Raw genomic sequence first — 27,291 nt, forward strand, 5'->3', positions numbered from 1 at the left:
TTTTTCTTTACAGTTGCTCTTAGGCTTGTAAACGAACCGAACGTTCATGAACTCTCCATGAACTTGTTCGGCGGGAATTTCGTTTATGTTCGTTTATTTAATAAATGAACGAACATGAACATAAAAGTTTGTTCGTGTAATTAAATGAACGAACATGAACACACCTTGTGTTCGTTCATTTATGTTTATGAACATTCGTTCACATTTATATTCGTGAACGTTCACTTATTTACGTTTGTTTATGTTCGTTTAATTTTTAGTAAATACATAAATAGTTATATTTATATAAATATTAGGTTTTCTAATTACCTATATAAATATAACTCGTTAGTATATCTCTATGAACCCTAATTTAGATGTGTTTTCAGATGAGATGAACTGTAATACGTTAGACTAGTTGTTCAATCATGCTAGTTTATGTTTGTTTCTGTTTATTCAAATACGTTCACTTAAATTTTTTTGTTTATGTTCTTTTGTGTTCGTTAATGTTCGTGAATTGTTCGTTTAGGCTTTAAACGAACGAACATAAACGAACACGAACATGCTCGATTTCTTAATGAACGAACACGAACAAAAAAATGTGTTCGATTATATGTTCGTGTTCGTGTTCATGTTCGGTTAAAGTTAAATGAACGAACACGAACATGCTTGTGTTTGTGTTCGTTCGGTTCGTTTACAGGCCTAGTACTTGCTCTCTATATATAATGTTTGTATTTATATTTTATGCATTGTTTAATAAAAGTTATTCACTTATTCATTCTCTTATACGTTTTCGACCCCCTGTCGGAAATCTCAAGCTTCGCCACTGGTTTATACAAATAAATAGACTGTTAAACTGCAGAAAATAGAAATAGACTGACAGACTGTTAAACTTAAATGATATGATATCCAAAACTAAACTTGTTACAATTGTGTTCATACAAACAAATGAAACTATACTGCTTTTTAACTTGACCAATGTGGCAAGTGATATGCCTTTACATTTCCACTTAGTATAACCAATATCCTTATTTTCATCTTCTTTACCTTTATGTACTAAAACTATGAAATTAACTAAAAACTGTAATCAGTTATTATTTAAGTTGTTCTTTGGACCAAAGTAATCCAGTCCGGGTTGCCGCCCCATTCTTCAAAAATAACCAAGAAGTTACCGGTCGGTCTCAACCATGAGCGGGGAACATGATACCTGAGATAATTAGAAGCCTTTTCAGAGTTCGGTAGAATCTTTTACTAAGTTTAAGAAAATGAGGCTTTTATTGCACTAAAATGTACTTCTGTCATTGTAGGTAAGAAAAAAAAGAGTAAAGTACATGGATGGTCCCTGTGGTTAACCAAATTTTTGGATTTGGTCCCTGGCTTTTCAAAAGTACACGGATGGTCTCTGTGGTTTGCACTTTGTAACACATTTAGTCCTCAGCTAACAAATCTAAAGGTTTTAGTAGGTCCAAGTTAGGAATTAAATGCGTTACAAAGTGCGAACCACAGGGACCATGCATGTCTTTTGGCAAAAGTTTGGGACTAAATGCATTACAAAGTGCAAACCACATGGGCCATTTGTGTACTTTTGAAAAGCTAGGGACCAAATCCAAAATTTTGGTTAACCACAGGGATCATCCGTGTACTTTACTAAAAAAAAGTAATTAGCCTAACAATTTAACATATGGAGAGGGATTATGATAACATGAGAGAAAATAAAGGTAATTTCTCACCATCTTTGAGACGGCTCTCCGCAATATTGGTTGCATTTATTCTCGTTATAAATCCCGGCGTAACTGCATTTATCACAGTTACCATGAGCTTTGTTCGCCGGCCAGTATCTCCCGACGCCCTCACCGTTGACCCATATTTGACCTTTCCCCATGCCATTCATATCTAAAGCCAGTGGTGCATCTCCTTTTGGAGCATTGAATGTAGTCTAAAAGTAAAACCAGTGTTAGAAGATGTTGATGTTATACTTTAGCTCCGTGTGTCAAATGGACCGATTCAGGTTATATTTTAGCTTTAACGGGTCATCAAATGAGTAAACTTTCAAAACTTGGTTAAGAGTGTGAAACAGATAAGCATAAACGTTTTTCTTCATCCAAACACTCGTAAGTGGTTATATACTTTTGAAAAAAAATGTGATAGCAGATAAGTTGTTTAAATAAGCAATCCCAAACGGCCAAACACCCCCCTTAAAATGTTGAACATGAAAATTACCTTGTACCAAGTAAGAGGTTGTTTTTGAGCCACGAAGGATCCTTGTAGCCACTCAACAGATGAACTTCCGTCGAGTGTATGGAGACTTAACCTTTCACCTTTTAAACCAACCTACATCAATAAAGAGTTTTCAGCGTATTACATCTATCTTAACACATTACAGCATTTCACCAAAAGTTATATATATTGTGTCACTCGGATCAATTTCTTGGTATGGGGGACTTCTTATTTCTATATTCTTTGACTTGGTGTGTTGGTTTGTTGGTTTGTTGTTGTTCGTTTTCGAGTTGAGGGTCTCTCTGGAAGCAGCCTCTCTATCCCTATGGATAGAGGCATGGTCTGTCTACATCCCACCCTCCCCAGACCCTATAAGTAGCTTTGCTATTTGTGGGATTTACTGGGTATGGTTGTTGTTGTTGTTATATATAATGTAAATGTATGTAACATAAATGTTAATGAACCAACCTTATACGACCATTGTTGCTTTGTCAAGTCTCTTGTACCATCATCTAGACCCTTCAAGGTGATTGGACCTAGAATCCCTATATTGTAGTTCTCAAAGTGTGTGCCGACATTCTGAACGGTGATTAATCATTAAACAAATTAGTTATATAATGGTAGAATGTTTCCTATATGTCGACAAATAAAAAGAAATGCTTAGAATGAATCACGAAGTGCAATAACTTACCGCAAGGCCCACAGAAACACTTAGCATAGAGATCTTGTTGACTCCCGCTCTCAACTTAACATTTTGACTAAATGTTATTTTCGTGTTTTTTAGTGATCCCCAAACTGTTCCTGTGATAGGACCAAACAAGCAAGAGTCAAAAGCATGGATTGTTTGTAGGTGTGACATTCAACAATTTATCTATAAAAAAGGACGTGTCTCAACGACTCAACCTGAACCTGAATGGACCCATTACCCAACCCGACGGGCCAGCCCATTTTGCCACCTCTTGTTTAAGGTTAATGCTCGTGAAAAGTGAGATTTACCTGCCAGTTGGTTGTTGATAAAGACATGCAAAGCATGCCCTGCTGACATAACCGTCAGCTCAGGAAACTGGCCGTTCTTCAAAAATTCTTCATTTGGTGATATATCTATTCTGGAAAAATCAAATACAAAACACTTAGATATATATACATCCTTTTGTAAGGGCAGACTACATGAAATAGAAGCGAAACGTAACATTTTCTCCATTTTAGCAAAAGAATTTTAGGGCCAAACTAGAAAGTAGAAACCAACTTACGTTTATCGCCGAGTTTATTTTTCATTATCGTATATTTGTATATGTCACATGCCAGTTGAATTTGATATGACATTTTATAAATATTATTTATTTAATGTATATAACAAAATTTATCAGTTTTTCAACACAAGCATTTTTTGCATAGGCACGTTAACTAAGACATAAAGTTAAGAGTTAATTGCCCGGATGGTCCCTGTGGTTTTACGTTTTTTCACGTTTAGTCCCCACCTTTTGAAAATAGCAGGTATGCTCCCTATGGTTTGTTATTTTGTTACTCGGATAGTCCCCTGAGTAGATGCAGTTAGTTTGGAAATAGCAGGTATGCTCCCTATGGTTTGACATTTTGTTACTCGGATAGTCCCCTGAGTAAATGTCAGGGGACTATCCGAGTAACAAAATGAGAAGCTATAGGGAGCATAACTGCTATTTCCAAAAGGTGGGGACTAAACGTGAAAAAATGTGAAACCACAGGGACCATCCGGGCAATTAACTCTAAAGTTAATGAAAAGTTGATTTCTATTTTCTGTTTAATTGAATGTTGGCTGCGGAAATCAGAAATAACTGTAAGAGTAAAGTACATGGATGGTCCCTGTGGTTTACCAATTTTGAATTTGGTCCCAAGCTTTACAAAAGTGCACGAATGGTCCCTGTGGTTTGCACTTTGTAACGCCTTTAGTCCCCGGCCAACAAATCTAAAAGTTTTAGCATGTCCAAGTTAGGGACTAAATGCGTTACAAAGTGCAAACCACAAGGACCATCCATGTACTTTTGGAAAAAACCGGGGACTAAATGCGTTACAAAGTGCAAACCACAAGGACCATCCATGTACTTTTGGAAGAAAACGGGGACTAAATGCGTTACAAAATGCAAGCCACGGGGACCAAATCCTAAATTTTTGTAAACCACAGGACCATCCGTGTACTATATACTCATAGTTGTTAATAGCGAATAGCGACAAGGGACCTATATGCTACATAGCGAATAGCGACAAATAGCGACCACTATTTTATAAATAGCAATACACTGGAAAATGAATTTTGAATTTTTTTATAATATATTATTTCAAAATACCCTGGTATATATGTTATCTTACATGTATATTTAACAAAAACCTATAATCCAGCTATTTTATAGCTATATCTAATTGTTGTTTATATCAATAAATAATAAAAAATAATTGTCGCTATTCTCGCTATCAGTCGCTGTAACCCTAATAGCGACACTACATCGCTTCGCTACGTAGCACACTATAGCGATCGCTATAGCCGCTATTGACAACTATGACTATACTCTAACTGTAATCTAATTAGTGCAGTTTTCTGAACTTTTTTTAATATAAGAGTTAATTGCTCGGATGGTCCCTGTGGTTTCATGTTTTTTCACGTTTAGTCCCCACCTTTTGAAAATAGCATGTATGCTCCCTATGGTTTGTCATTTTGTTACTCGGATCGTCCCCCAACATTTACTCTGGGGACTATCCGAGTAACAAAATGACAAACCATAGGGAGCATACATGCTATTTCCAAACTAACTGACATTTACTCAGGGACTATCCGAGTAACAAAATGATAAACCATAGGGAGCATACCTGCTATTTTCAAAAGGTGGGGACTAAATGTGAAAAAAACTTAAAACCACAGGGACCATCCGAGCAATTAACTCTTAATATAATAATAATACTAGTAATAGTAGTTATAACAGTAATAATAATACTCACTCTGTAAGGTACCACAGGTAATCAGAGGCATCTCTAGTTACATTTAGTTGCTCGTATAATCCCGACATAGAGAAAGTATCACTGTCATCAGAAGATGGAGCTTCTTCATCATATGATTGCCAATCGAAAGACGCAACAGTTGTCATCTTTTTTTGTGTGCTTGGAGCTTTAACCTGCAAATTATTAAGCCCAGTAATTATTATTAATTTTCTTTGAATGAATGATTAATTACAAGCGTATCCTTCTAAATTTCTTAGAATCATATTTAACCTTCCAAAACACAAAATAAAAAAAATCATATTCACACATTCAGTAGTAAATAAATCAAAATCAGTTACTAACTACTAAAAATACATTTCAGCGAGTATCCTTCTATTACATACATATTTCTATTGTAAATGTACACGGATGGTCCCTGAGGTTAACCAAAATTTTGGATTTAGTCCATAGTTTTTTTTAAGTACATGGATGGTCCTTGCGGTTTGCCCTTTGTAACGCATTTAGTCCCCAACTTTTGCTAAAAGTACATGGATGGTCCCTGCCGTATGCTGTTTGTAATGCATTTAGTCACTAAACAAAGTGCAAACCACAGGGACCATCCGTGTACTTTTGACAAAAGTTGGGGACTAAATACGTTACAAACTGCAAACTACAGGGACCATTCGTGTACTTTTGAAAAACTAGGGACTTAATCCAAATTTTTTGTTAACCAGAGGGACCATCCGTGTACTTTACTCTAAATTTAATAAGTTCAAATGCTTAAAATAGTTTGTTTCAATGAGTAAACAAATAGAACTGCAACATAAGCTTCTCCTTTCTTATACGAAATTAATATTGTTTTATATACTACGGTACTGGTAAATGCGATATTATGAAATAGAAGAGGGTAGAAGAGTCTTTTTCTTACCGTTGCAGTGTTGAAAACTTCATCTTTGCAGTCCTGGAGAATGCTAATTGACCAAGGAGGAAGGTCATATTGGGAATTTCCAAATGTTATTTTTGCTGAAACTTGCGGGTCAAAGTTTGAGAGAAATGCCGCACAACCCCCGGACTTTGCTTGAAATACATGTATCTGTAATTCGGATAGCATATGTAGATACATAAGCTCGGGATAACCAATGTAAAATACTAGAGGTAGCATGATGGGCCCAGGTTGGTCGGGTCAGGTGTCAAGTCAAAACGAGTCAGCTTGGGTTGACCCGTCATACACACTTTTTGTCCAACGTAAAAAAAAAAATACTTATAAGTAATAACACATTGTTTATAATTACTACAGTAAAGTATACGGATGGTCCCTGACTTCGTGTGCTTTACCAAAATTTTGGATTTGGTCCCTAGCTTTTCACAAGTACACGGATGGTCCCTGCGATTTGCATTTTGTAACGCATTTAGTCCCCAAATTCTTTCAAAAGTACATGGATGGTCCTTGTGGTTTGCACTTTGTAACACATTTAGTCCTTAACTTGGACCCTCTGAAACCTTTAGATTTGTTGGGTAGGGACTAAATGCGTTACAAAGTACAAACTGCAGGAACCAACCGTGCACTTTTGGAAAGCCAGGGACCAAATCCAAAAGTTTGGTAAACCACAGGGACCATCCGTGTACTTTACTCTGATTACTATAACAATAACATTACAATGATAATTGAATATTTTTTATATGAAGTGATTTAGATATGGTTGTATGCGCTAAAAGTAGATGTCGGTTGACTTTTACTAATTCTTTTGACTTGACCCGTTGACATGAAGTGATTTAGATGGTTGTATGCGCTAAAAACAGACGTTGGTTGACTTTTCGCTAATTCTTTTGACTTGACCCGTTTGAGATAAAACATATCCTAAATTGACCCATTTATAAGTCAACAAGTTGAATTTGCCTCCTCTATATAAACACAATATTATTTTTACCGTTTGACTAAACTAACCTCTTGATTCTTTCCAGGATAAGTAACAGTAGGATAAGCTGAAACTAAAGCTGGTTCGATTAGTTTTATGGCTGTGTGTAAATCCCTTAAATGCCCCCATTTCGGTTCGTTTAGTAATCCTGAAACATTACATTAATAAATCATCATTACCCGATCAAAACATACATCCATGATATAAAACTTTAGAAATATATGATCTAATTCCGTACCATATTCATCAATAGGAGCATCATAATCATAACTAGTCGTGATGAATAGACCGCCAGCTGTCCGACCGAAGTTTGTTCCTCCATGGTACTAAAATAGGTAATAAAATATAAAATATTATTATTAAACTAGAAAATGTAATTTGGTTGCTAAAATAGGTAATAAAATATAGTTGGTTTTTATTTTGCGCGTAACTTAAAGTTGGTTGCTAAATTTGGAAAAGAGAAAAATGCCCGGATAGTCCCTGTGGTTTGCCCACTTTTCACCTTTAGTCCCTAACTTTCTAAAATTACAGCTATAGTCCCCAACTTTTGCAATTCCGTTCCAGGATAGTCCCTCGCACGGATGAGGGTTAGTTTTTGGTGTTAAGTGGATGTGAAATTACTAAAACACCCTTATATAGTGATGTACCATATAATAGTTGACAAAAGAACCGTTATTCTGTATGAATCTTGCGACTGCGTATGCTATATCTTCTACGGGTCTGGTAGGAACCGGTCCACCAAATTCCGTAAACCTTAAATAACAAAATTTAACAAATGTTAAAATACATTTATGACATTTAAGTGACTATGATTAGAATTTGAAAGTGAGATTTACATGACTTACCAGCCAGTCCAAAGCTCTGTAAACATTTTAGGTTTGTATGGCTTGTTTGGAGTGAATTTTTCACAGTAAAAACCATTACATGTATCGATCTGTCATGTGATCAACATGTTAGAGAGATAAAGAGAGGTCTAAGACGTATGTACAACCAAATAAAAGGGTAACAAGCTTCATGGGTTGTATCATGTGCAAAGTTTGTGGTACCCAATGCATGTAGCAAAAAGAACATGCTTGAATAGTGGCAATAGATATGTATACACAATGACGAGTAAAATGCCATTTTCGTCCCTGAGGTTTGGCCAGTTTTGCGACTTTCGTCCAAAGGTTTGTTTTTCCGCATCTGGATCCAAAAGGTTTGAAATCTTGCCCTTTTTCATCTGGCTCGTTAACTCCATCCATTTTTCTCCAAGTCAGGGGTATTTCCGTCTTTTTTGTTAACTTAAAGTGCAATTCTTTTTTTTTTTCACTTTATGTAAAAAGACCGAATACCCCTGAAAAAGACCGAATTGCCCTTTAAAATAACAAAAAAGAGGGAAATACCCCTGACATAACGAAGAGAAATGGATGGATTTAACGAGCTGGATGAAAATGACAAGATTTCAAACCTTTTGGATCCAGATGCTGAAAAACAAACCTTGGATGAAAGTCACAAAGATGGCCAAACCTCAGGGACGAAAATGGCATTTTATTGCATCCAGGATTTTCAACCTGGTATGCATGACTATAACAATCTTTCATTCTTATTTATGTAAAAAATTTGCACTTTCAGGAGGATATATATACGAAACTACTCCGCTTTTCTACACACGACGTTACCCACAATTTTTTTCAACTAATGCATGTGAAAACAAAGAAAGCAATAAGAAGACGCTCACCATTGGATCAGGAGCATCTTCTTGTTTGCACATGATCCAAGGGACACCGGTTTTTAGACCGTTAGCCATTTGGGCTGCCCATTTAGTGTACGCTTTTCCCGGGGCACCAATATCCCATTCAACGGGCCCGTACTCGTTCTCTATCTGAAAACACAACCAAGATTCATATGCATTCTTTACAAGTACAACTTTAAGTCAAATAAACTAAAGTCAACATAAAAACCTGAGACAAGATAATTGGACCTCCTTGAGGCTCAAATAGTTCCTCTGACTTCATCATGTTGACTATTTTCGCCGTAAATCTTTCCATTGCCACCTTTATAATGATAAAACATTCGGTTTATGAACAAAGGTAGATTCGTATGTTAAGCTATGCGACTTAACGTTCGAAATATAAATTGCTAACCTTGAAAGGTTCATTATCCGTTCTGAAGGACATACCGGGTACATATTTAAGCCAAACAGGGAATCCCCTGCATCCAAAACAGAGCATACTTAAGATTTATTCATCTCTAAACGATAAAATCACTTTTTTTTATCGTTTTCGATATTAAGATATTTACGCCTTATTTTAGTCAAAGTTGAAATGGACTATCAACATGCTTCTCTTTCCCTTTTCGCTATCAAAAATACGCGGAAAACCGATACTATAAAAGCGCAAATTGTGATCGAAACATGGGGTGATTAATGATTTGATGTATTACCCGAAATTCCACTCTGCGCAAACGTAAGGGCCGATTCGTAAATTAACATATAGGCCTGCTTCTTGTATCAGTTTTATGAATTTCACCAAATCATACCTCCCTTCAAAGTTGTACTGGAAACATGATAATCCATCAAATTGAATCAAAAAAAAAAAAAAAAAAAAAAAAAAAAAAACTCTCACGGGTGCATAATAATAAGACAAAAATTGGTACTTTTTTAAAAAAAAAATTATACCTTTCCAGGAGATGGTTCATGCCCATTCCAAAATACATAAGTTTGTATGACATCTAAGCCTCCATCTTTGGCCTTTTTTATAAGACCAGGCCACATCTGCAAACACACACAAGATATTTCAAGAAACTAAAAAATATTTATGAAATAATTGATAATTTTGGACCAAAATAATCCAAATTATTTGAAAACAAGAGAAACCCATGTGAAAAAAAAAATATGAAATTGGGGCATCAAAGACCAAAAGCACCCAAATTTATGCAAACAAAAGAAACCCATATGAGAAAAACCCAAACTTTTTCACACACAAGATCAAGAATCAGCAAAATAATGCAAAACAGAGAAACCCACATGAAAAAAAAAAAAAAAAAAAATCAAACAATAATCTTCACAGTGAAGAAGACCCAAAAAGGAAAAAAATATTAACTTTTATAAGGACCATTGTGTCATCAAGAACAAGAACACCCAAAACATATGCAAATTAAAAGAAACCAAATTAAAAAAAAAAAAAAAAAAAAAAAAAAAAAAAAAACAGAGTGAAATACAATACCTCAGGGGTGCTTCTTGGATAATGAATAGAACCAGACATAAGGATCCTTCTTCTGCCATTGATGATAATGGCTTTATCATCATAAGATACAGCTGCTCTAATGGAAGAACAAACACAAGAAAATATAAAAAGTAACAGCAACAGTATCTTAATTCTGGGCATTCTCCACATTCTTGAACACCCTTTGTTTAACAAGTTAAAAGTTTTAAAAAAAGAAAGAAACTTGTTTTGTTAATATTTATATATATTTATGATGATCTTGGTGTTTTTTTTTTGATGGTGAAGTATAAATGGGGTTTGTATCATTCCTAGGGAGGGGCTGTGGTGAGTGAGGGTGGGGGTTGTGAGTTATGGTTCAAGTGGTGTTGAATTCAAGAAGTTGAGCAACTCCTTTTAAAGATTCAATGGGTCCCATTTTTTAATATTTTTTATTTTATTTTATTTTATTTTTTTCTCTCTTTTGGTTTAAGTTTGTGAAATAAAACTGGCTCCACCATAACCAACTTTGAATTTGTATTCTACAATTAATTTCAACATCATAATGAGCTTATAAAAATGTTTTTTCTATTTTTTCAATAAATATAATAGTTCATTTTGTGGTATGTAAATATCTTTTTATTATTATTATTTTTAATAATTTTTTAATTCCAAAGACCCATACATTAGTTTTTAGTAAGATCAGTTTTGTTATTTAAATAAGGATTGTAATGGAGTTTGTTGTCGTTTACCTGCTATTATATTGTCCTTCTAACATCAATGAAAGACGTGTGCTTTTAAAATATATAATAATAATAATAATAATAATTAATAATAATAATAATAATAATAATAATAATAATAATAATTTGATAAATTAGGAACAACTTATACGTTTATTACAAAAGCAGTTATATATATTTATTTATTTAAAGTTTATAATACGTGTATTTTTTTTTTTCATAAGTTGAAATAACCTTAATACCTTATCCATTATGCATCTATCTAATATAAACAAAGGTTGCTTCTTCAAGCAAAACTATATTCTGGACCCATACATTTAAGATATTCTTTTAAAGGTGCCCCTACATTTTGAGATGATTATGGGGGCTTGGGAGGCCTATTATGGTCATTTCATCTAGCAAAATCATTGAATTATGTAATAAAACAAATGAAAATGACTTTTTCTTTTCATTTCTTTTGGGCTTTAAGTCCTCCACTACTGTTATTAGTTGTAACAAGATTTGAGCTTTAGTCGGTTGGTAAGATTATAGGTTCGATTGTCATACATTAAAACCAAAATTATAAATCATATTTTAATAATCTCAACTATTCATTCTTTGCGCCAATAGTCTTAACTTCGAAAATTACCACTAGCAGTCCCAACTATTAACATGACAATAGTCTTAACTTCGAAACTTACCACTAGCAGTCCCACCTATTAACATATTTATCTCCAATGGACCCTTACTAATAGAATCCTAACACCGTTAGTCTCTGGTCGCCACAAAAAAAAAAACCTTTTTTGGCCAAAAAAAGGTTTCTAAAGGTCCGATTTAAGGTTACAAAGAGGTTTGGGACAGAAATGTTGAGTTTTGCCAAAAAGGTTGAGTTTTCCGAGCAAAAAGAAGTTTTCCAGCGAAAAAGAAGTTTTCGGGCGACCTCAATAATTAGGGTTCTTACTAGAAAAATGTTCATGAAGTTCCGTAATAAGGTTACACAGAGGTTTGGGGCGAAAATGTTGAGTTTTCCGGCCAAAAACATTTTTCCGGCGACCGGACACTAACGGCGTTAGGGTTTTGTTAGTTAGGGTCCATTTTAGGCAATACGTTAATAGTTGGGACTGCCAATGATTATTTTAAAAGTTGGAATTGTTGACGGCCAACGGCAAATAGTTAGGATTATTAAAATCTAATATTCTAATTATAAATGATGTGTTTTTTTACGGGATAAATGATATTTGACTTTTTGATTTTCACAATTCAAATGTTTGGTTGAGTAGTTCTCAGTTACTATGGGTTAATTCAATATCACTTCATTAATTAGTAGATTTAGTTATGTTTCAGACCACATTAAAAACAACTCTGTTTCTAGGAAGGCAATGATAGAACGAGTAATATATTGATTACAAACAAATAAAAACATCGTAAAGATTGATTTGATGCCACTCCATATTGGTTATTTCAGTTTTTTATACACATGTACCGTACCCATAAGCAAATTATATAGCTCATTATATAGAAACCATAACCGAATTACCACTCTCTTAGTTGGCTTGGTTTCGGGAAGGTTAGTTACGGTTGTAAATGAACCGAATGTTCAGTGAACAGTTTGTAAATTGTTCGGCGGGAAGTTTGTTTATGTTCGTTCATTTAATAAATGAATGGACAAGAACAAGAAATTTTGTTTGTTTAGTTATATAAACGAACATGAACAAAGGTTGTTTTTGTTCATTTATGTTCATGAGCGTTTGGTAACGTGTTCGTCTATGTTTGATGATTCATTAGGGTTTTTCATTTTATATTTTGTTTGAATACTTCAAAGTTTCCACTAATAAAGTACTTAATAAATATAAGGTTAGTATATTTTGGGTGGAACTACGTAATGTTAGTGATGAAAGATACCAATTTTAGACGAAATTTAATATCTGTTGTTTGTTTGTTTTTTTTTTTTTTTGGTTCGTTTGCATTTGTTTGCTTTCATTTGTGTCCGTTCCCCAAAACTAATGAATGAACAAGCAGGGGCGCAACATAGTGGGGGCGAGAGAGGGCGGCCCACCCTCCGAACTTTTCGCTCAGTAGTGGAGGGTATGTAGTTTTTGTATAGATTTTGGATATATACATTTTCGCTTAGTGGGGGGCGCAACATAGTGGGGACGAGAGAGGGCGGCCGACCCTCCGAACTTTGCGCTCAGTAGCGGAGGGTGAGTTTTTGTATAGAAAATTTTGGGTATATACATTTTCGACCCCCCCCCCCCCCCGGTTTTATAGAAATTTTAGGGTATATACGTTTTCGACCCCCCGGTAGGAAATCTCAAGCTTCGCCACTGTGAACAAGGACTTCATTTCCTTAATGGACGAACAAAACAGAAAATCTCTTTTGGTATATGTTCATGAATAGTTCGTGAACGTATTTATTTCCTTAATAAACGAACACGAACTAAGCCTTATTCATGTTTGTTCGATTCGTTCACAACCCTACTTTTAGTATTTAGTTTTTTACTTACCCGCAGCCCCAAGATTTCATCAACATAACTAAACTATTAGGGTATGTTTGGCATGGAGCTTTTAGGAGCTTCAAGCTTTAAACTTTTAAGAAAAAGTTCCTACTTAATAAAAAGCTTTGTTTGGTTGAAGAGGCTTGAAGCTTTTAGGTTAGGAGCTTGAAGCTTTTGGTTGAACGCTCCTACTAGTAGCGTTTAGAAGGAGCTACAAGCTTTTAGGGAAAACATGACTATTTTAACCTGAATATAATTAACTTTTTAATGCACAAACTTTTAAAATTTTTAATTATGTTTATTTTAGTCATTTTATACATTTTATTAAAAGTTCCAGCTACTCTGCCAAACACAAAATATATCTAAAAAACTATAACTACTAGCTACCAGCTACAGCTTACAACTACCAGCTTCCAGCCATCAGCTAGCAGCTTTCAGCCACCAGCTAGCAGCTTTCAGCCACCAACTACCAGCTACTTTTCCAAACATACCCTTATTAGTTTGGGTTAGTATCATCAAAGAGGGTTTGATCAAACCAGATTTCCACTACTTGCTTACACTCAGGATCTGTCATCCAAATAAATAATCAAACATTTATTTACCCTTTTATATCTTTAATTTTTTTTATTATAATTAATTATTAACTAAAAAAAAAAACAAAATAAACCCAACACAACCCCACCTCTTGTCATTATTAATACAATGGGCAAAAGATAATTATTCACCATTTGTTACATAATATCTTCCAATAATGACAAAGATAATGCTTCTATAGTGGTTTTGAAAACATTAATTATATATCATTATATGTTACGTGTGATATATATCTTGTGTTTGATATCGTTATTGTTCTAATTAAAATTCAGATTTACATGGTTGGTGAACACAGTGTAACTATTATGTGTTTTTATCTTTGGTAGAATTTATATTATGAATCTACAATGATGATTAGATGATAAAAAGTTGTCATGAACACATCCAAAAATAATAAAATTTAATATCTTTAGGTTCAAGTTATTCCAAGACATATTTAGGCCTATGATTAAACATCAAAATTGCAACTTGTGTTGGGTATGAAATTAGTCTCTCTTAAATGCTTAACATGCTTGTAACACCAAATTGCCAGTTGTGTAGGGTTGACAATGGGATGTTGCTGAAAAATATAATTACATTTAGATGATTAATCAACCTTAATTGCATCCTTAGATGTTTTCATTTGGCATTCGGTTTAAAGATGAATTATAATAAGAGCAAGGTGTTCGGTGTGGGTGTGGGTGTGGACGAAATGGAGGTTGCTACGCTGGCTCGTATCCTCAATATTAAGCCTATGTGTAAATAGCATTAGTTAAGGGTAGAATATGTAACATTGTAATGGGTATAAATACCCTATTTGATAACCTAGTCATCTACAACATTCAATACAATCACTACACCCAAACATTCCTTTTGTGGTTTGATTTCTCAATTGTAAGTTTCAATTTATTTACCTTGGTCTCTCTATAGTGCTAAAATGAACTTATCCAAACATTGGAGTCGTATTATGGAGAAGTTCAAATCTAAGCTTAATTCGTGGAAAGCAAATAATCTTTTTTTGGTGGGAGGCTCACGCTCATGAAATCGGTTATTGGAAGTACACCTTTGTACTATTATGCTCTTTTTAAAGCCCAAAGGTTGTTATTACTTATTTCGAATCTATTATACTAAGGTTCTTATGAGGTGGTGATGATAGTACCAATAAGATTAATTGGGTTTGATACCAAGCCTATAGCAAGGAGAAGTTTGTCGGATACATGGTAAGAAATCTTTAAAGTAAAAAGTTATTTTGATGAGATGGGTATTAATTTAGATAGTTTGTTTGTGAGAAAAACCGGATTGGGTGATTGAACTCTCTTTCGGAAAGATATGTGTTGTGGTAATGTGCCTTTGAAGATGAGATTAATTTATTTGCTTTCTCCAACAAATGTGATTGTTTGATTTGGTTGGGTGATTTTACAAGACTCTCTCTATCAAGTGGATGAGAAACCTCTTGATCAGTAGCTTGGGACCTAACATAGGCATCGACTACAAGTGGAACAATTGGGTGCAGTGCCGATAAAGGTAAATTGCTTTGTCGGAGAATGGTTCCTAATTGTGTCTCTCTCTCTCTATGAGATGGGTATAGATAATAATAAAATCAACCACTCGCTATTTATATATACAATAAAAACATCAATAGAAGAAAAAACTAAACCTCATAAAGGTAACTAACAAGTTAATTCTTTTACATGTTATTAAAAGTTAGATATCTTATAGTGCAGTTTGTTACTATTATTATTATTATTATTATTATTATTATTATTATTATTATTATTATTAAATAATAAAGAATTTAATAACTTCAATGTATCAGTCACAGAGACGGTAGCAAAAATAAAAGAAAACTCGTTTATATGAATTAGAGAAAGATCTAATATGAAGGACCTAAATTGGGAGAGATGGTGACAGTTCAATGTGAGATATGTGGTATCGTAATAGTTTTACTATTGTAGTTTGTCTTTCCGTTTTTGTTTTGTTTTGTTTTTGCTGCCTTGTGCTTTTTCGGGTTTTATATTGGCCTTCTATGATCATAGAATTTTTCGCCATTAAAAAAATTAATTAACTAGTTTTTTTAGATATATGAAGTAGTTAGTGCCTTCAAATGCAAAAGTAATTCCAAATTTGTTGTGCTTTCCCAAAGCTTTAAATCACCTCACTTTTAGATTACTTTTACTAAATATAATAAAGATGCAAAGCAAAAAAATGGAAAAGCACATTTATTTTCTAAGAGATATTTTCATTAAAAAAAATTAATAACATCTCATTGTGTATATTTGGCACATAAACAAAGCCAGTAATTAGCTTTAATGTTTCTCTCATGCACACCCCTGTGTATACAGAGGGTGATTCATGTATAAAGTGAAAATAAACTAAATTTGGTATGAAGTTATGGTATAATTATACACCATATATATGTTATAATTGTGTAACATATGTATATAATAACGCACAATTATACATATAACCATGCACAAAAGTTTCACAATAAATTATTTTTTAAATAAACTAAAATACTATACGCAAAATAAAAAAAAATATATATATATATACGATTTCGTGGTATATTTAAACAAAATTAAGTTACTAAGAATTATTAGAATTTAAAAAAAAATCGGTAGAAGTAGAAAATGGTTAACAACTATTACTCTTCAATTTTTTTTTAATTATAACTAACACATGTATATTATGAAATTCTTGTATTCTCTTAGTCGTTGATTTCCTTTTGTTCAAGGGTTCATGTCCACTTGGTACGCTTCTCACTTACTTTTCACGTTGTATTTAATCCGCATTGTGTATACATGTACAAGTACATATGTGAGCGAATAATTAAGATATACACACACACCGTGTGTTAGTTTATAAACTGATACATTAGATAGCCTATCTATACACATGCAATAAGCTTGAGATTTCTGACCGATGGGTCGAAAATGTATATACCAAAAATTTCTATAAAACCGGGGGGTCAAAAACATATACACCCAAAAATTTCTATACGAAAACTACATACTCTCCACTAACGAGCAAAAAGTTTGGGGGGTCGGCCGCTCCCTCCCGCCCCCACAAAGCTACGCCGTTGTGCGGTACATATGTGGGCGAGCTCGCATGCATATGTACGCGTGGAAGCGACACAAGCAAATCATCAGAAAGAGACTATATTACTTGAACATGTTTCCAATTTATATATGCTAATAACTTTCTTTGTTATAAAATAACAACCATTCAATTACAAGCTAAGCTAGGTAAATTCATATATATATGAATCATCATTTTATTATAAAATCGTATCGATGATAATTACATACATGTTTATATGATTATTGAAATGTTAACTTATAAGTGATAGATATGAATTCGCTTTCATGCAACGTAGGACTATATTATCCAAGTTGATTCAATCATTCATTTGGATGAGAAAGCCACATATATATGTATAGATCATATGTCCCTACTTTTGTTTTGTTGGATATAATCACTTTACTATACCACACACACACATAATATATATATATATATATATATATATATACACACACACTGTATTTCAAGATAACTTATAGACTCTTGTGGGGAAAAAGATATATAACCACACGCAAGGGCGTAGCTTTCAAGAGGTCGGGAGGGGCGCCTGACCCCCGCTCTCTCCCGAACTTTTCGCTCAGTAGTGTTATGTAACAAAAGTGTTTTCCTAATTCGTGTGATGAAAAGGAAAAGAATAAAGATGAGGTCCCAAATAATTAATATATTAGAGGCGTAATTGTTTTATATCTCAATCATTCTTTTAAATATGATTGATATGTTTCATTATTTAATAATTTTTATTTAAACTTCTTTTGTTTGATTTGTTTATATGGTTGAATGTTAACTTTTCGTATAGAAATATGCTTAATAAAAGGTTTTGCCTTTTAAGCATTGTAGTTGCAACAAATTTGAGTGGTCATATCTCTTGCCCTTCAATGTATTTCTTTTCAATCATTCAAAGCTTTAGCAACTTGTAATCCAAATAAATCATTTTGTTCTGTTTCTTTCAGATTTGGAACAGATTCAGAAACTAATAAATTAGTTCGTATAATAATAATATAAAGATTAATGGTATAAAAATAATAAATTTTCTTATTTTTTTGAAAAAGTCACCATCTTTTACTATCTAAATATATATTCAAAAAAGAAAAAAAAACCAAATTTACAAAATACAAATATATACATGGAAAAATGACTTGAACTTATTAAACCGGCCTGATGAACTGATCGACATTAATTATAGTACGTAAAAGTACAAAACATGAATATTTTTTAATACTATTTAAGATGTTTAAATTTATAATTTAAAGTGATTAACTTTATTAGATATTAACACAGCAAAAAAGTATACATTACATTTTACGTCAATAATACAAACAATATATACCACCACGCATATTATAAGCATGTCTATAGGGTAAGGATCCTGTAAAAAGTGCTCAAAGTGTAAGAAGTGTGAGAAGTGTATTATAACACTATATATAATACTATATAACACCATATAAACACCGTATAACAATACGTAACATCATATAATACCATATAACACTATGTAACACTATATATCATTATATAACAAATATAACACTATACATCTATCATAGACATGCTATCAGACAACCTATAGTGTTATATTTGTTATATAATGATATATAGTGTTACATAGTGTTATATGGTATTATATAGTGTTATATATTGTTATACGGTGTTTATATGGTGTTATATAGTATTATATGTAGTGTTATAATACACTTCTCACACTTCTTACACTTTGAGCACTTTTTACAGGATCCTCTACATACTTATTAATAATAGTATAATCACATCTTTATACAATTATATAAGTTTTATTAATTTTAATGTACTAGCACTAAAGTTAAAGACGTTTTTATGCAATATAAATATATATTATTTTTTATATTAATCATATAATAAATATATAAAACATCATTTTCTCAATAACCCTGAAACTAAACATGCAAGTTTAATGATTGAAAATTTTCAGTATACAACTAAAACACTATAATTTTCAAATGAATTAATAATAAAATGATATTTAGAATTTATACTTAGATGACATAATTGTCTTTGTTGTCGTAAACTATAAGACTATAAGTCAATGTATATCGTAATCGAAGCTGTTTATTTATATAAACTTATTGAATTATAAATAGACCGAGTCAAATTTATATGCATCACCTGTTATTATTAAATAAATAAAACTTTAAGCATGCTTCTAGCTGTTTTATTAATTCCTTAGTCTTGTAAAACCAGGTTTTTTTTTTAATTTTAGAAATGTTGCCTTTTTAATTTAAAATATACCTTTTAGTTTGTAAATACTTAAGAAAAATAATAATATATATAGTTTGATAATTATATATATATATATATATATATATATATATATATATATTTCTAATTCAGCTAATGTGTGTTTAAATAAATTTCAAACAATGTTTTGGTTATAGTATTATCTGAAACAACAGGGACAGCCATAACAACCTATGTAGCAGGTTCAACTAATTAATTGATTAAGGCTTCTATCAAATTTAGCTTTAACTTAATACTAAATTAACATTCATTTTCATAACCATAATTATAATCATCCCCATGTCATCATGTTTTTAACAACCGAAAACATTGTTTTCTGATAGATACAAATACTCACAAATTACAATCATACGATCCTAAGTAATTAACAATTTTAATAAAACTCACTGATGTGAACATGAATTTTGTCCTTGTGACCCCTGATTGGGTCGGGTTAAAGATGACATATGGTATATTATGTCCGTTCGGAAAAAAATGTGGTATATTATGTCTTATTTTTTATTGTAAAACTGTATCATATACCCTGTCTCGACTCTATTTGATATTATTATTTAACTGTTAAGTTTAGGTGGATCAAATTTCTCAGATGAGATCCTCGTCAATAAAACTTGATCTCATACCCATCCTAAAACCCAATTTGAAATATCAAAAAGCTCAAGTGTAATTTACAGATTCCAGATTTTGATAATTTCAGTTTCCTAAAAACTTTAGTACGTCCAAACCGATATAAATTTAAGATACAAATCATTATTATCAATAATTATGGTGCGGACAAAATCTACAAGAAATCTAAAATAACATGTATAATTGTTTTATATGTATATAATATTAACATGCCAGTAAATGGTTTTAATTATTTTTTGGACGTCAAATTTACTTCTACCTTATTTTACACCAATTATTAAAATTACTTCCTTTGTTCAAGCTAGCCCCACGTTAGCAGTAAATGGTTTTGATACCGGTTGGAATAATCCCCTCATAGGCCACCTTATATCATTAATCATTCGTGGCCCGAACTCGATCCCAATGTTAGGAAAATATTTTTTAAATAATATCATGACTGGTCCATACCTAAAAACTCATACGCATCCTAGTCCAAATGCATTAGTTTTCCGCTTTTCTCATCAGTTTTGATTTTTTCTTTTGTCGATGGTAGTGAGTGATTATTTTACACGAAAGTAGAAGAAACCGATTAAGAGCCTATAAACTTAAACATCTTATTTGGTTTAACAAACTATTAGAAATATTAATGTGTGGTATTTTTAAAAGGATAGGTTTCTTATAAAGTATTATTTTATTTTTAGTTTATATCATATTATTATGATATATAACTTTATTATGTATTTTTATGGTATGGACTATGGAGTAAGTTAGTACTGAAGAAGTTGGTTGAACCATACAACAAACCAAAGACACCTGTGCACTTAAGTTAGTTGTGCTGGGACATGTTGGTCATGTTGTTAGGTCCATCTGGTTACAAACTCATGTTTTAAAGCACATATGTATAGTGGTTGCATTGCTTCATCCTCCAACATTCCCAAATGTTAAATTTTGTATTTTTATTTATAATATTTTTATTTTTTATATATGTTATTTATTTGTGTGCTTAATTGAAGTTTTGCAACCATCACATGGTCACAATGAAATTTATTAGATGAGAAATCAGTTCATCAATACCACCATTATGTACAATATGAATGCCAGATAGACGGACCTAAGCTAAGGGGTGTGCAAAAATTTTGAATATGAAGTTTTTACATATCCGAATTTTGGATATCCAAATTATATGAAATATTTTAAAAAAATTATTAAATAATATACACTAATTAAAAAATTCGGATATTTCATATATTTCGGACAAACTTGTTAAAATTTGGATTGGTATTCTAAATAATTATATAACCCTACAAAAAGTAACTTGGGGTACCTTAGGCTAAATCAATAGTTGTGTCTCTTAACATCACACCCTTAAATAATACCATTGCTTAATAAACACATATGCTATGCCAAGTGCCAACCCAAACCAACATGTTCTAATATACATACCCCTTAAATAATACCTCCAAAACCAACATGGCCAATATACACACCCCTTGAATAATATATTTGAATTAGTTAACACTTTTATGCCATAATAGTATGAACAACGAAGTTTAATATAAAAATAATCGAATAACCTTTTTAAAATTTATGAATCAACGTGATGATGGGATGCGTCGATAACAGCGGCGTTGTGACAATTAAAATTTAAAATTAAATTAATTAAAGAAGCTTTTTAAAATAACAATTGAGGCAATTGAATAACATTTTAAAATTTCCGAATCAACGTGATGATGGGATGCGTCGATAACGTCGGTGGTGTGATAATTAAAAATTAAAATTAAATTAATTAAATAACCTTTTTAAAATAACTACATCTCAATTCATTTTAACACCTGAATCCCCTGAAGCATCATTGCCATTATTAACCACAATATTAAACACATCAATAACCTCTACAACATCATCCTCCATCTCAGAATCAACAAACTTACACTCTGAAACCACACAATTCCCATAAAGATCCGATCTTTTTCCACTTTTTCCGGTATTTCAACTATTTTCACTACCACTGCCATTAAATCTTTTCAAACTTGCGGTAAATCCTCTAACAACTACACAAGGAGCTTGAATTTCTCTAATAACTACACAAGGAGCTTGAATTTCTCTGACAATTGGGGATACATGCTGTGGATATAAACGAAGGCGTGAAACGACACTTGAAGCGATACGATTCGATACCAGATGAGATGATTTGAGCTTTTTTGAAACTTGTGGATGCTTCGATACCGGATGAGATGATTATTTGGGGTGGTGTGACTGGTATATATTAGTTTTTTATCTACAATATAGTGTGGGGTAGAATATTAAAAGGAGATCAGTTTCATAGAGAGAGAGAGAAGATGATGGCGTACAAAACCCCACCGGCGGTTATTATTTAAAAGGGGTGTTTTGTAGGGACACGGCTATTCCTTCACCGATGGTGTCTCCCGTAACTTTTTCAATCCCACTTAATGCTCAAAAACCGTTCATATTCCCAATTTCTTCAATCTCATATTCCTCATCTTCTTCTTCACAGTCTCACCCGATATTCATTCAAAAACACCTATTCACCGTTCAAGGTACATGTCTCTTGCCTCTGTTGATTTCATGGTTGTACTTTTCCCTGTATTGTTCGCAAACAAGGTATATGTATCATGTTATCCACTTGAATTACAATTAGGTTTTACTTCACATCTGATCTTAATATGTTCATACTTTTGGTTTCTAAGTGCATTTTTTCAAGGATCACTTTCTTCTTATTTTCCTTAATTGCTATAAATATCTTTTACTAAATTTTGAAAGACATTAAACAAAAATTATTCTACTGTGGTGAGCGTTGTTAATTCAGCGAATACCGAAATATATGTTCCTGTGTTCCTCTAATTATCATGCTTTTAATTTAATTTGTGTAACTTGCCAACCTCTAATTGTAATGTGACTATTTGAGAGTAACTAGATGTTTGTTAATAATGATGTGTTTTATTATTTAGTCAAATAACAACCACTGTACGTTTTATACATAATTTGTTTGTTTGTTTTTTTTCCTGGAAGACAATGAGAACTTTAATCAAACCAAATCAAAATTCTACGGACCACCAATTGGCTAACATCTTACATAGCCACACCCCCCTTCCCAATGTACTTTTACATAAGGATCTATAAACACTCCTCACTTTTGATCTGTTTTTATTCACAAAAGTCTGATCGAGTGAATTGTGCCAAATAATGCGTCAATGAGAGTACGCGCCTAGGAATCAAACCTCTTTTCTTTCCAGGGCACCATATTTCTCAGCATCCTACCATAATTTTCGGCTACACACTCTTCTATAAACATATATAATAGTGTACTATGAACATTTAATCATAAATTTTGTCTTTAAAGTCTTATTCGGTTGACCATATACATTTAATCCTCGTTGACTCATTTTATCATTGCTTTATAGGACAATCAACATGCCATTCGTTGAGATATCAACGATTAGACCAAATGATAATGCAGAGCCCCTTCAAATAAGAGTAATAAGAAAGTGGATACCGTATGGAAATAGACAAGAGCTTTGCTATCTTTTTGTAGATAACCATGTAAGCTCTGTGACATATATTTTAATTTACTACTATTATTGCTATTGTTTTTTTATATATGTTGAACTGTTTTTTTTTTAAATTAGGGAGATGCAATAGAAGCAATAGCCGATCTACATCATCAATCCCATTTTGAGTCACATATAACGCTACATTCTTGCTACACTATCCCTGAGTACCTATTAGACACTGCAAGATCGTCCATGAATGTTGTACCCCATACAACATGTATCAGACTTGGTCTACGAACATCCTTTTCGCAATTTGATGACGACGCCATCCCCTACCATTACTTCAACTTTGTCAACTACGATCGTTTAAGGCCCCGCATTGACAACCATCTTTTGCTAACGGGTATTTATTATTACATTAGCTTTCATTATCAAAAAAATTCCTTTTTTAATGATATTTTTTTTTAGATTACATTGGTCGTATGGAACGAGTATCACCTATCCTTAATAGGGCAGGCAACAACCTATTAATAATCAATCTTCAAGATCAAAGGTATACATACAATTTTGGTCATACAGAAATAGTATCACCTATTGATGTGTGTAAAATACAACATATAAAATACATCAAATGAGGCATAAAACTAACCATTTTTTAGTACTAATGTTGGAAAAGTGTGATTTTGTCTTCCTTTTGTATTTTCAGGACCAAATGAGCCTAAATGAACAAAAGGAACAAATATGCAGCAAAAACTAACATAAATACAAAGAAAAGGAATAAACGTGGCATGCCCGACCCCTCGACAGCACCTTCCCAAGCAAAAACAAGAGACAGAAGGCTGACCATGGCCCCGTGCCCAGCGAACACGGGGGGGCGTGGTCAGATGTCTGCAGAAAAGACAAAGCTATAGAAGCTTCTATTCCTAGCATGGAGGCGTGCCCAACTCAATACGGGCCGTGGTCAACGCTAAGATTCGCAGAATCTTGCAAATCTTGATAGTACAGATACGCTTCTGCACACGGGGCCGTGCCCAGCGAACACGGGGGCGTGTGGAGCCTAATACAGACAATTGCAATTAATGAAGAAAGAGAAAGAGGATGGCCACGGGGCCGTGTCCGGGCGTCTGTGCAGGCTATAAATAGGGGTGCTTGGTTCACTTCAAAGGCATATCTTGGCAAACCACCTCTCTCCCACTTCACCACCACTACAACACCCACATCCACCACCATCATCCATCATCCACCTTAGAGTGTGTGTAGTAGTCTCGAGATCCAAGATTGATAGTAAGAGTTCTTGTCAATCAAAGGCCATGTTTGGATAAGCCTCTTACATCACTTGGTGAAGACAAGCATTTAATGTAATACTTTTGATTTTTAATCTTTTCGCACTTTTTATTTGGTTTTGTATTAATGACTTTAATAACTAGTTTCTTATGTTGAAGGTGAAACTTCCTTATCATTTGTCCGTGGTGTTTTGGCGTTATTTTACTATCTATATAAAATAAAAGATTTTCACCATTCATATCTCTACGGTCTATATAGAGATATGTTGGCTACCTGGTCGGGGATTAAGGGAATGGTTTGGGTTCTTGCCTTGTTCAGTGTATAGATCCTGCAAGGACCTGGGTCAAGCTTACTAGGACCTCTTTCAATACCCACTGGTATTGGATGGTAGGGGTGCGAATGGCTTGATCCCCTCATATGTAAACTACTATTAATACATTAACCCGGCTACTTGGGATTGTATCCCTGCTGACTCAAATCACTTAGCCGAGGGTAACGTCGCCTTCAAAAGAGGGGCCTACCACATTACGCATTAATAACTTAATTAATTATCTTTCAATATTCCGACCCTTTGGGATTGTATCCTTGCTGACTCAAACCACTAGGTTGAGGGTAACGTCACATTCAAAAGAGGGGCCTACTACTATAACTAAGATAATCTCTTAAAAAGTGCAAAACTGCGGAAATCATCAAAGGTTACATTAAAGGCGAGTTGGATCCAAGTGATTCATCTTGTCTATCTGTTTTTATTTTATTTTTATTTTTCAGCATTTTAGTTTTATTTTTCATGTTTAAAACCTTTTCTAAAACTTTTGATTTGATTAGACGTTGAGGATAAACCGGTACTAAAAGCTCTTGTATCCTTGGACGACCTCGGTATCTTACCGCTATACTACGCTCACGATGGGTGCACTTGCCCATATGTGTGTTTAGTGTTAGTAGAATATCGTGTTTTATAAATTTAAAACTTGACTAACGTGTTAAAAAGGGCTTAAAATATCAATAAACATATAAAACACTACACACGCATCACCTATCCTTACAAATATCCTACTTTAGTAAACTCTCTATTTTCTAATATCAATATATCTTTGCAGCGGGAACTTTATTGAGGCCACCTTATGGGAGCAAATTGCATTTTCCTTCGACAGAGAAGCTGCTTTACAAAATCCTCAACCCGTGATAATAGCTATGACATCAATGAAAGTCACGGAGTATAAAGGTATACATAAAATTTTGACCATTCATCTAGCATCACTTTTGCATAAACATACACTGTAATATCAGGAACACTTCAATTGGGATCTACCAACGCAACTACTATTGTCATCAATCCAGATATTGAAGATCTTAAGAATGTCATTACTAGGTATAAACACACATTAACCTAATCTATTTTTATTACTTAATATAATGCTTTATAATATGTGTATGTAACAACCCTTGGAATAATCCATAAACAAAATTCGAAGTGTGTACGATAAAACTTGAAAACCTGACGGTTGATGAACCAACCCGCACAAAAGTACCTTTATTAGATTCACAATTAAAAACCGAACCAATTGGGATCAAGACCCGAGCATACGTGATAAATATCGGCACGAAAAATCGAGAAAAACGCCTAATTGGTTGAAAAAGGCGGCCAAGGACACGTGTCACATCGAGGCGCCACGTGTCCAACCTACCTAGACACGTGGCATACCTATGCCAAGTCAACCATCCCCGCGACACGCGGAAGGGAGAAGGGAACAGTGCGCGACGCACGGGAGGTGTCCAATGTGTGTATATATTAAGCAGTGTGGGACATTGGGACTTGCTCAGTTTGCTCAGTTCGATCGTTTAAAACGTCGTCCTACTTCTCGTATCTCTGTTTCTTTCAATTAAAGCCCGAAATTCCCAAAACTCTGCTCCGATATCAGGGTAATAGCTCTAATCACTGACACGGTACTATATCCGATCGATTAAAACCAATCCAATAGATGTTTATGTGCTGCCGGTACCCGGCTATACTTTATCATTCGTTGTGGGTTTGATCTCATGATTTCCGTTAAAGTTGAATCGGGTTAATACGCTAATACGAGTTCCATTGTATCTAGAAATTAGAACTCATAAACAGGGGGCTGCTAAACCAGAATACTTAGCGATTAAGTAAACCTAGTGGTTAGGGAAACTTAATTGTTAAAAAACTTAGCGGTTAAGAAAACTTATTGGTTAAGAAAACTTAGCGGTTGTGAAAACTTACTAGCTAAGAAAACTGATGTGTGTAAAATGCAACATATAAAACACATCAATTAAGGCATAAAACTAACCCTTTTTAAGTACTAATGTTGGAAAAAGAGTGTTTTTGTCTTCCTTTTGTATTTTCAGGATGAAATGAGCTCAAAATCACAAAAGAAGCAAAAAGACCCCTAATTCTATCATAATTACAAGAAAAGGAACAAAAGCAAACTGCCCGGACCCTCAACGGCACCTCCCAAGACAAAGAGAAGAGAACAGATGTCTGAACACGC

General features: G+C 33.4%; 2 protein-coding genes across 3 annotated transcripts; one reads left to right on the forward strand and one right to left on the reverse strand.

Annotated features, from left to right (window-relative positions):
• Positions 1-861: 861 nt before the first annotated feature.
• LOC110893742 (beta-galactosidase) lies at positions 862-10,624 on the reverse strand. Of its 2 annotated transcripts, XM_022140859.2 has the most exons (18): positions 10,262-10,624; positions 9,715-9,810; positions 9,480-9,592; positions 9,182-9,248; positions 8,999-9,091; positions 8,776-8,919; positions 7,904-7,992; positions 7,706-7,811; positions 7,297-7,384; positions 7,088-7,206; positions 6,071-6,235; positions 5,164-5,336; positions 3,193-3,302; positions 2,888-2,997; positions 2,665-2,775; positions 2,200-2,310; positions 1,710-1,915; positions 862-1,186 (listed from the first exon to the last, which is right to left on the reverse strand). In XM_022140859.2, exons 1-18 carry the CDS (start codon positions 10,430-10,432, stop codon positions 1,078-1,080), a joined length of 2,181 nt encoding a protein of 726 aa, XP_021996551.1. In that variant the 5' UTR covers positions 10,433-10,624; the 3' UTR covers positions 862-1,077. The 2 variants fall into 2 exon arrangements, with proteins under 2 accessions (XP_021996551.1, XP_021996552.1); XM_022140860.2 differs by lacking the exon at positions 8,776-8,919.
• Positions 10,625-14,868: 4,244 nt separating this feature from the next.
• LOC110893744 lies at positions 14,869-26,172 on the forward strand. Its single transcript, XM_022140863.2, has 6 exons — positions 14,869-15,551; positions 23,408-23,546; positions 23,633-23,900; positions 23,966-24,050; positions 25,879-26,003; positions 26,069-26,172. The coding sequence occupies exons 2-6, from the start codon at positions 23,418-23,420 to the stop codon at positions 26,170-26,172; spliced, it is 711 nt and encodes a 236-aa protein (XP_021996555.2). The 5' UTR covers positions 14,869-15,551; positions 23,408-23,417.
• The last annotated feature ends 1,119 nt before the right edge of the window (positions 26,173-27,291 follow it).

The sequence above is a fragment of the Helianthus annuus genome, chromosome 12 (genome assembly GCF_002127325.2).
Source record: "Helianthus annuus cultivar XRQ/B chromosome 12, HanXRQr2.0-SUNRISE, whole genome shotgun sequence".
NCBI lineage: Eukaryota > Viridiplantae > Streptophyta > Magnoliopsida > Asterales > Asteraceae > Helianthus > Helianthus annuus.